The sequence below is a fragment of the Hemibagrus wyckioides genome, linkage group LG23, assembly GCF_019097595.1.
Source record: "Hemibagrus wyckioides isolate EC202008001 linkage group LG23, SWU_Hwy_1.0, whole genome shotgun sequence".
In the NCBI taxonomy this organism is placed as follows: Eukaryota; Metazoa; Chordata; class Actinopteri; order Siluriformes; family Bagridae; genus Hemibagrus; species Hemibagrus wyckioides.
The window spans coordinates 14,842,756-14,854,317 of record NC_080732.1 but is presented as its reverse complement, the minus strand read 5'-3'; the positions used below and the strand labels follow the sequence as shown (position 1 = coordinate 14,854,317).

Below are 11,562 nucleotides of genomic sequence, written 5' to 3'. Positions count from 1 at the left end.
ATTATAGTTAATACTGAGTCATATTTGGATAGGAGACAGTAGTTCTGGTCAATAAAGTATGGGAGAAAATGGGTGTTTCTATGTTGTGGCTCTAACACATTAAGTCATGTTAAGATACTGAGAACTAAACCAGAAATATATCATATGAATCTAGATGGAAAAAGGATATCATGATTTTATATATATATATAAAAAAACAACTGAGACGAATCTGTCATATCATTCAAAATATTTAATCATTCAATTAATCAAATAAAATCTATTCATACATGATGAATATGAGCTTCAGAGATATACATTCTCTCACTTTACTTAAAATAAACTTAATAAAAACATTACTTATGCAACAAGAATATTATAAAAGCATTTCCACGATCGTGGGATTAGCACTGCGGCTAATACGATATAAATCTCTTAACCTTCACATACAGGATGTTCAGCATTATTCAGTGTGTGTTTCTAGTGATGTGTATTGCTCAAACACGCATCATGCAGGTTTATCAGAGTGGACGTTCGACAATATTTCACACACACAATTTATGTATAGATCTACACTGCTGGACCTGTCCAGTTCCTCAGTTTATTCATAAATCATTGTAACTAGATGAGTGTTTGCAAGATTTTTTTTTTTTTAATTTAGACCCCAGATAAAGCAATGTGTGTGTTCAGGTTGTAAAGAGTGTGTGTGCGCATGTCTGAGACAGATGGAGTGATTAGGAGTTGGTGGTGTGCAGCGTGAGAACCGGTCTTTTCTCCTGGTTTTGTTTGCGGAAGAAGGCCTTGCCAAACTCATAAGTGCTTATCATTATAGCGCAGGCTGGAGCCACTTTTATCAGCCGAGGCATGAAACCTGACAAAGAGAGAGAAGAGAGGGGGGAAAAATGTAACTGTGGAGATGTTTGGAAAATGTATAGGAAGAAAACTGACAGGGTTTTCCAGAATAACCAGCATGTGTGATCATAACATTTCCTGTATTCTCAAACAGGATCATACTTTGGGCCAAAAATAACCTGGAAAATATGTTGTACATGAACAAAAAACACAATTCTCATATCTATAGTCTCAAAACAACTGTACTGAGAAATAACCCTTGAGGAAAAACAGGTGTGTGACAGGTTTGGAGTGCTTGTTTGTGTTTATATCACGCTCCTGTCAGCCATTTCATACCGACTCCCTATCTCCCCTCCCCCGCCTCTGTCTCCTCAGAAAGAAAAAAAATGACTGAAATTAGCATTAGCATATATTTCTCCTGTGAGAAAAGAAAAAGAAATTGTGCCATGTCAAGACAAGTTGGCAGTCCCTTTCATCATTCTACATGATGGAGTACTTTTTTAATGGTGAAGGGAATTGAACGTGAGAGCAGAATTAGCAATGTCGATCCTAGACAATTACGTAGATAAAATTTGTATGAAACTTTGAATTTTTTCAACAGCCTGTTTTACATAACGAATCTTTATAAAAATTGTCTTTCCCCCCCCATTACAAACAACTGTAGCTGAACAGAAACCATTTTCATGAATCAGCATGAGCCGAATATCTTGGCTTTCGAGCAGCTGAATGGGTTTTCGGTTAGCTAAGAACGCTAATACCAGAGCTTATAAGTCTTCTTTACAAAGAAGAACAAGAGAGTGAAGGCACTCTAGTAAATCAGAATGAAATGACATAAGGAAAAGAGATAAAGCCATGAGAGTCCTTGCTAATGCTAACTCAAGTGGAACCATCGTAGGTGAGTTTTGAGAACATGAGGGTGATGGGGCTGAATCATGAAGTAAAAATCTTGCTTAATTCACCTTAAGGAACGGGTAGGAATATTTATAAACTGATTAAAAGTAGTTATTTGCTTATAAAAATCTTATTTCTTGTACTTTTGTGTAATAATCTATTCCTTGACGGCTCTTACCTGCAAAGAGTCCTTGAACGCCGCTCTCTGCCACGATCCTTTTCATCACGTTGTAGGTTGAAGACGAGGCTTGAGGCGACACTATAGAGGCAAACGTGAACCTTATTTAATTGAACAGCTTTCGTTTAATAACTAACGGTCATCATATAGTTGTCCACTGTTACAAAACGTACATTTCTTAGCCCGTAGTTCACCCAGTTCCACCTGCCTCCTGGTCTTCACCACATCAAACGGCAGTGTTGCGATTGATGCAATCTGAGGCGGAGGAGGAACAAAGGTAAACAGGTTGCACAACAAAAGACAAGTTTGTGTCTGTGACGTATAGAATTTTTCTTTATATGCGTGGTAAAACAGCGCAGACTCACAGAGCCGGACACAGCTCCTGAGATGAAGGTGATGCTGAAGGTCGGCTCGGTCGTCTTGTTGTAGCGACACAGCCAGGCTTTACCTTTCTCATAGTTGAACCAGTACATAGCTGAAGAAGAAAAGACAAGGTAGAGAGATGTTCATATGCTGCAACATAATTGGGAAAGATGTGAGTATAATGTGAACAAAGAGCCCTGTTTTGTTGTTTTTTTTAACCTGAAAATGGGACGTCCCTGAGCAGCGTGGGCCCGAGACCTCTCCACAGAGCCAGCCATCCTTCGGTGCGTATGGCCGAGCGGATCACCTCGCTGAGCTGTCTGTACGACTGTCTCTCTGACTGCAGCTTAGTGCGGATCAGCTCCAACGGACTGATCAGAGTAGCAGAGCCCACTGCAACACACACACACGACTCAAGACTGTTATATTCAGCCAGTTCAGGCAGCTCAGGGGAAAAATTCTTTCTAATAAATATGAAAATAACAAAAATACAAATTTGGTTTGCATTTGAGAATGAAAAAGTGTGGAATGGTGTGTTATAGTGTGTTATAATGTGGAATAGTGTGTTATAGTGTGGAATAGTGTGTTATAATGGGGAATAGTGTGTTATAGTGTGGAATGGTGTGTTATAGTGTGGAATGGTGTGTTATAGTGTGTTATAGTGTGGAATGGTGTGTTATAGTGTGGAATGGTGTGTTATAGTGTGGAATGGTGTGTTATAGTGTGTTATAGTGTGGAATGGTGTGTTATAGTGTGTTATAGTGTGGAATGGTGTGTTATAGTGTGGAATGGTGTGTTATAGTGTGGAATGGTGTGTTATAGTGTGTTATAGTGTGGAATGGTGTGTTATAATCTGGAATGGTGTGTTATAGTGTGTTATAGTGTGGAATGGTGTGTTATAGTGTGGAATGGTGTGTTATAGTGTGTTATAATGTGGAATGGTGTGTTATAGTGTGGAATGGTGTGTTATAGTGTGTTATAGTGTGGAATGGTGTGTTATAGTGTGGAATGGTGTGTTATAGTGTGGAATAGTGTGTTATAATGTGGAATGGTGTGTTATAGTGTGTTATAATCTGGAATGGTGTGTTATAGTGTGTTATAGTGTGGAATGGTGTGTTATAGTGTGGAATGGTGTGTTATAGTGTGGAATGGTGTGTTATAGTGTGGAATGGTGTGTTATAGTGTGTTATAATCTGGAATGGTGTGTTATAGTGTGTTATAGTGTGGAATGGTGTGTTATAGTGTGTTATAATGTGGAATGGTGTGTTATAGTGTGGAATGGTGTGTTATAGTGTGTTATAATGTGGAATGGTGTGTTATAGTGTGGAATGGTGTGTTATAGTGTGTTATAATGTGGAATGGTGTGTTATAGTGTGGAATGGTGTGTTATAGTGTGGAATGGTGTGTTATAGTGTGGAATAGTGTGTTATAATGTGGAATGGTGTGTTATAGTGTGTTATAATCTGGAATGGTGTGTTATAGTGTGTTATAGTGTGGAATGGTGTGTTATAGTGTGGAATGGTGTGTTATAGTGTGGAATGGTGTGTTATAGTGTGGAATGGTGTGTTATAGTGTGTTATAATCTGGAATGGTGTGTTATAGTGTGTTATAGTGTGGAATGGTGTGTTATAGTGTCTTATAATGTGGAATGGTGTGTTATAGTGTGGAATGGTGTGTTATAGTGTGGAATGGTGTGTTATAGTATGTTATAATGTGGAATGGTGTGTTATAGTGTGGAATAGTGTGTTATAGTGTGTTGTAATCTGGAATGGTGTGTTATAGTGTGGAATAGTGTGTTATAATGTGGAATAGTGTGTTATAGTGTGGAATGGTGTGTTATGGTGTGGAATGGTGTGTTATAGTGTGGAATAGTGTGTTATAATGTGGAATAGTGTGTTATAATGTGGAATAGTGTGTTATAGTGTGGAATGGTGTGTTATGGTGTGGAATGGTGTGTTATAATGTGGAATGGTGTGTTATAGTGTGGAATAGTGTGTTATAATGTGGAATAGTGTGTTATAGTGTGGAATAGTGTGTTATAATGTGGAATAGTGTGTTATAATGTGGAATAGTGTGTTATAGTGTGGAATGGTGTGTTATGGTGTGGAATGGTGTGTTATAATGTGGAATGGTGTGTTATAGTGTGGAATAGTGTGTTATAATGTGGAATAGTGTGTTATAATGTGGAATAGTGTGTTATAGTGTGGAATGGTGTGTTATGGTGTGGAATGGTGTGTTATAATGTGGAATGGTGTGTTATAGTGTGGAATGGTGTGTTATAATGTGGAATGGTGTGTTATAATGTGGAATGGTGTGTTATAGTGTGGAATAGTGTGGAATAGTGTGTTATAGTGTGGAATAGTGTGTTATAATGTGGAATGGTGTGTTATAGTGTGGAATGGTGTGTTATAGTGTGTTGTAATCTGGAATGGTGTGTTATAGTGTGGAATAGTGTGTTATAATGTGGAATAGTGTGTTATAATGTGGAATGGTGTGTTATGGTGTGGAATGGTGTGTTATAATGTGGAATAGTGTGTTATAGTGTGGAATGGTGTGTTATAGTGTGGAATGGTGTGTTATGGTGTGGAATGGTGTGTTATAGTGTGGAATGGTGTGTTATGGTGTGGAATGGTGTGTTATGGTGTGGAATGGTGTGTTATAGTGTGGAATGGTGTGTTATAATGTGGAATGGTGTGTTATAGTGTGGAATGGTGTGTTATAGTGTGGAATGGTGTGTTATAGTGTGGAATGGTGTGTTATAGTGTGGAATGGTGTGTTATAGTGTGGAATGGTGTGTTATAGTGTGGAATGGTGTGTTATAGTGTGGAATGGTGTGTTATAGTGTGGAATGGTGTGTTATAGTGTGGAATGGTGTGTTATAGTGTGGAATGGTGTGTTATGGTGTGGAATGGTGTGTTATGGTGTGGAATGGTGTGTTATGGTGTGGAATGGTGTGTTATGGTGTGGAATGGTGTGTTATGGTGTGGAATGGTGTGTTATGGTGTGGAATGGTGTGTTATGGTGTGTTATGGTGTGGAATGGTGTGGAATGGTGTGGAATGGTGTGTTATAGTGTGGAATGGTGTGTTATAGTGTGGAATGGTGTGTTATAGTGTGGAATGGTGTGTTATAGTGTGGAATGGTGTGTTATGGTGTGGAATGGTGTGTTATAGTGTGGAATGGTGTGTTATGTGCTTCTCGAAGACCAAAATCAATGACTCAAATCATCACACAGGCCGGATAAGGGAGAACAGCGTCTAACAGGACATCCTCTTCTCTTTATCTTACTAGTGTTACTATCTATTACTACTGTTACTAATTATTTAAGGGGTGAAGTCTCTTCAGCAAAAATAAACAATCAGCTTCAGGGTCAAATCAGTGAGAGAAAGAGAGAGAGAAATCAGAGAGAGAAAGAGAGAGAGAGACAGACAGATGAAGAAGAAGATGAAGAGGAGGAGATAGATAGATAGATAGATAGATAGATAGATAGATAGATAGATAGATAGATAGATAGATAGATAGATAGATAGATAGATAGATAGAAGAAGGTGATGAAGGAGAGGAGAGAGGGAAAAAGAGAGAGAGAGAGAGATGAAGATGAAGGAGAGGAGAGAGAGATGATGAAGATGAAGGAGAGAGAGAGACAAAGAGAGAAATGGAGAAGATGAAGGAGAGATCGAGACAGAGAGAGAGAGAGAGAGAGAGAGATGAAGGAGAGGAGAGAGGTGAAGAAGATGAAGGAGATGAAGGAGAGGAAAGAGAGAGAGATGAAGATGAAGGAGAGAGCGAGATGAAGATGAAGGAGAGGAGAGAGGTGAAGAAGATGAAGGAGATGAAGGAGAGGAAAGAGAGAGAGATGAAGATGAAGGAGAGGAAAGAGAGAGAGAGAGAGAGAGAGAGAGAGAGAGAGAGAGAGAGAGAGATGAAGAAGATGAAGGGAGGGAGAGAGAGAGAGAGAGAGAGAGAGAGAGAGATGAAAATGAAGGAGAGGAGAGAGGTGAAGAAGATGAAGGAGATGAAGGAGAGGAAAGAGAGAGAGATGAAGATGAAGGAGAGAGCGAGATGAAGATGAAGGAGAGGAGAGAGGTGAAGAAGATGAAGGAGATGAAGGAGAGGAAAGAGAGAGAGATGAAGATGAAGGAGAGGAAAGAGAGAGAGAGAGAGAGAGAGAGAGAGATGAAGAAGATGAAGGGAGGGAGAGAGAGAGAGAGAGAGAGAGAGATGAATAAGATGATGAAGGAAAAGAGAGAGAGAGAGAGAGAGAGAGAGAGAAATGAAGAAGATCATGGAGACAGAGAGATGAAGATGATGGAGAGGAGTGGGGGGGAGAGAGAGAGAGAGAGAGAGACAATTAAATCAGATGCTCACTCTACCATTTAACAACCACCTTTGTGTTGGTTTATTGCGACCCAGGCATATGGGTCCTTAGATCATATTTAAACAGAACCCCCACTCTGGAAGCCAAAATGTTTATATTAAAATATTCGTGATGTTTTTAAGTCAGATTTGATCTGCTGTGTGATCTGAACACAGCTGTATAAGAGCTAGCAGATTCATTTCAGCTTTATAACAAAGATGAACAAACCTGATTGTTAGAACAATGCCTTGGTGTGTGTGTGTGGTGCAATATCTTGAAATGGTTACACCATGCTTACAATCTGGCAATGACCATAAAAGGTAGTGTAACTATGTAACTGAAACAGATTCACTGTTTACCCAGTCTATTAATACAAGTCTAACAAAGGTTACAGATAAGTGCAAAAGTTTGTACACCCTCTGCACCTCTTTTACACTTTACCTTCCATACAGGATTCATGTAATGATGTTTTCCTGTTAAATATGTATTACCACATGAATATTTTGTTTGAGGGATCGCTTAGCAAGCTCCAATGTTTGCTTACAGCGTTGACACGCTCTAGTTCACGTCATGAACAAGGTTTTTAAGGTGTCTTAATTTTGGGGGTTAATTATCAAGCCATTTTGTGTAAGGGGTTTAGAGTCAATGTGGAAAGGAAAGAAATAGGAAGAAAATTGTGAACAAAGAATGGAAGAAAAAAAATTACAATAATTCAAAATGAAAAAAGAAAAAGAGAAAAAGGGGAAAAGAAAAAATAAATTCTAAGAAAAAAGTGGGGAAAAAATTTCATAATTGTGTCATATACAGCAATATGATTTTTTTTTTTTTGGTTCTTTAAATGTCAGGATTGTAAGTCAGGGTGTGTAAACGTTTGCTAAAGCAACCTCACAGGTAAAAAATAATAATAATAGTTAATAAATTCTTAACTGAATAATAATTTCTGAAACCTTGCCTTAATCTATGCTCTTTGTGTCATTGTTTTCAACTAAGGGTGCACAAACTTTTGCACTCAAAAGATCTTAACATCTTGTGGCACACAAGAGTCATTTCTTTACTTTATTTACATATTTATGAGAGAGGAACATCTGTGAAACCTGACATTGATATTTGATACTGCACTATAGAAATGAAAAAGAAAAAAGGTAAAGTCTGTCCTGTTTATGGGTTACTAAACTCATCCTAACGAGCTCAAAGGTTACCTCTAGCTGTTGCTCCAGCTACTAGCGGGGCCAGGTCGGCTTTTTCCCCCATCCGGAGCTTGAGAAGAGCGCAGAGCTGATCATAAGAGGTGAAGTAGATCACTGTAGCTGGAACCGCCATAACTCTGTGAAGAGAAATTCATGTAAGAACGTGAGCTCACATCAGGAACATTCTCCTAAATAAAGATGAGGAAAGTCTTTTAATCTGAACATAAAACATCAACACTGGGTGTGTGAGTGATGTCAGCTAAAGACAGATAGATAGATAGATAGATAGATAGATAGATAGATAGATAGATAGATAGATAGATAGATAGATAGATAGATAGATAGATAGATAGATAGATAGATAGATAGATAGATAGATAGATAGATAGACAAATAAATAAATAAATAAATAAAAAGACTAACAGTGTTGGAGGAAGGCCGCTCCACAGCGACTTGATCCCTTCCATGCGGACGATCTTGATGAAGGCATCCTGCGTCACAAAACAGTCTTAATACAGCGATCTCATAATCACTTAATGACGATATAACCACTGGATCTGTCCTCGAGTCTCACCAGCGTGCCGCTGAAATGACCCTGAGGTTTGTACCACGCTTTCGTGTTCCCATTTTCACACACGCATATATGATCCATCAGGCCATTGCAATACACAAAGCATTTTCCTGTGGGACAGAAGGAACATTTGAGTATAAGGGAATCAACAGAGCTCTAAACATAATGTGTGGGGTTTTATTTTTTTTGGTAACCACCTTTAGATAAAGGACTGGCCTGTGCCTGGAGTCTGATCTTTATGACATCCAAAGGAGTTACTGTAAAACAGAAGGAGAAAAGAAGGAGTGTCATCATTTTAGTCGAACAATAGTGGGGGTTTTGTATATAATGTAACTTCAGGATGGTGTAACATACTTCAAGACCTTATAAACCTATTTTAAACATACACTATGTGACCAAGACCAAAAGTATGTGGACACCTAACCACATGGATAGGCTTTCCTGAAAATGTGGCCACAAACATTGAAAAAGAACAATTGTATAGGAATGTCATTGTATGCTCTAGGATTACCCTTAATTTCCCTTCACTGGAACCATCAGACCCAAACCTGTTCCGGTATGACCATGCCCCTGTGCACAAAGCGAGCTCCATGATGACACGGTTTGTCCAGAATGGAGTGGAAAATCTCCAGTGTCTGGCACAGAGCCTTGACTCTTGAATCTCATGGAATAAACTGGAATACTGACTGCACCCCAGAACTCTTCACCTGACCTCACTAATGCTCTTGTGGCTGAATAAATGAAAAATATTTAAAGCCACACTCCAAAATCTAGTGCAAAACCTTCCCAGAAGAGTGGAGTTTATTATAACGGTAAAGGGACTAGGGATCAGAAAGCACATATGTACAGTAGGGTCAGATGTCCACAAACTTTTGGCCATACTGTGAATCAAGAGAATGAAGCTAGTGAGACTTATATAATACAATATAATACAATACAATACAATACATAATATAATATAATATAATATAATATAATATAATATAATATAATATAATATAATATAATATAATATAATATAATATAATATAATATAATATAATATAATATAGAACATCAAATAAACCTGATTTGTTGTCCATTAAAAACGTTATGTTTTCACATTAATTTAGTCTCTGATTTCATTAATTCAGTATTAATGCACTTAACTAGCTCACCATACGCTAGCTGCCATGTTTCAGCAGAGCCTACACTTTCAGACAACAAAAAAAAAAAAAAACCATGGGACTGGGCCTTCACTCGCCTGTTGTGATAGATAATAAATGAGCAAGTTGTCCACCCTTGCCTGTGGTTTATAGAAGTCTACACAAGCGTTGGTATCATGTGCGCTGTTTTACATACTTTATTACAGTAAACTTTCAGTCTATAAGGCGCTTATAGTAAAATGATTGAATATTAAAAGCTGCATATGGAGGGTGGCCTCCTGGGTTTGATTCCTGAGCTTAACCCTGCCACTGAAGAGTTAACTCTCAGTGCTAGTCCCAAGCCCAGATAAAATGGGAGGGTTGCATCAGGAAGGGCATCTGGCGTAAAACCTGTGCCACATATAAACATGCGGACCAAATGATCCGTTGTGGCGACCCCAAACAGGGAGCAGCCGAAAGAACAACAACAAGAACGGTGCATATGGATTAGAAATAGTCCATTTTAAAATGAGCAAAATATCAAAAAAAAGTCTCTAAGTTAAGTTGTCTTTATTTGTCACATATACAGTACATTACTGCACAGTGAAATTCTTTCTTCGCACATCCCATCCTTGAGGGTTGGGGTCAGAGCACAGGGTCAGCCATGATGCAGCATCCCTGGAGCAGGGTGAGTCAGGGGCTTTGCTCAAGGGCCCAATGGTGGCAGCTTGGCAGTGCTGGGGTTTGAACCCTGATCTTCCAGTCAACAACCCAAAGCCTTAACCACTTGTCCTACCACCACCCTAATAGTTCTATAGGTAGGTGTGACATTTGAATAATTTTTTTTTTTATTCCTCGAGACCCTATTTCCATCCGTACTCACAAACCTCTTTTATCAAAATCTAGTGCCCTGTTAAGTGTCTACAAAATAAGTGACCGGAAATTCATCCAAAGACGTTTTGGACCTGAACTCAGTTTCATTTGTTCAGTCACTTGTGTTGAGGTTATGGCTTAAAACTATTGTTTCTCCTGTTTGAATATATTCGTACAAATAAGAAAGAAAAAAACGACTAGTGCACCTTTAACTCTAGTCTTTACTCTGTGTGTGTGTGTGTGTACTAGGTAAAGTGACCTTGTAGGTTCGAAAGCTAGTATATAAATCAAACATATTATTATAGTATTTACTAACTTAAAAGTTTTAAGGTATTAGAAACAGTTTAGTGAAGCAGGTCACTATAATGGTAATAATAATGATAATTTCTGTTATTTGTAAACCAATTCTGTGCGCGTGCACTTCAACTCACCAAACAGTGATGTGAGCAAAGCTCCAGAGCAAGAAGCCACCATCTGCTGTACTGGTGTTATATTGTCCATGTTGGCCTGAAAACTCTGAGAAGACATCTCAAACTGCCTGGTATAAAAAAAAACAAAAAACCCAGACATGATTAGAGGTGTGGTAATTATTTAATCATGCAGTAATTAATCATTACAGAAAGCAAGCATGCAGTAGAGAGAAGCCAGTGCTCACTATAAAAACTTACTACAAATTAACTAACGTTCAATTTAAGCCTATCACCTTGGCTTAATGTTTCTCGATGTTGTAACCTTGTAGTGATGATCACCTCTCCTAAATCCAATCCAACGATCTCCAACAACCCTTTCATGTCACTTATCGTGTCATGGGGCTGTTTCTGCTTAGCTAGATAGCCAGCCACTTGATAGAACTACTCATCTTTATAACATTCGCTCGGGTTAAAAAACAGATCTCCGCGGTGACAGCATTACAGCGACGTGTAGATAGACTAAATCAGAAATAAAATAAAATAAAATAAAATAAAAAAAAATACATAAAAATAGTCACGCTCCTGCACCACAATCCCTCTCTATCTCGGATCTTACAATCCAAAAAAGTTCACGTTTCCCCTTAACCTGCACATGACATGTGTTTATGGTGCGTCTTCCTTTTCGCATTCGCACATTCGCCGCGATGGGCATTTAAATCGCCCGACGCGCATATAAATCGACCGTGCCTGCTCTGAAAATAAACACGGGGCTTCAAAA

General features: G+C 38.5%; 1 protein-coding gene across 1 annotated transcript; it reads right to left on the bottom strand.

Moving 5' to 3' along the window:
* Positions 1 to 214: 214 nt before the first annotated feature.
* Positions 215 to 11,450, bottom strand: slc25a40 (solute carrier family 25 member 40). Its single transcript, XM_058376323.1, has 11 exons — positions 11,058 to 11,450; positions 10,806 to 10,908; positions 8,575 to 8,634; positions 8,381 to 8,487; positions 8,230 to 8,297; positions 7,819 to 7,943; positions 2,483 to 2,656; positions 2,266 to 2,375; positions 2,074 to 2,155; positions 1,901 to 1,981; positions 215 to 850 (listed from the first exon to the last, which is right to left on the bottom strand). The coding sequence occupies exons 1-11, from the start codon at positions 11,163 to 11,165 to the stop codon at positions 714 to 716; spliced, it is 1,155 nt and encodes a 384-aa protein (XP_058232306.1). The 5' UTR covers positions 11,166 to 11,450; the 3' UTR covers positions 215 to 713.
* Positions 11,451 to 11,562: the final 112 nt, after the last annotated feature.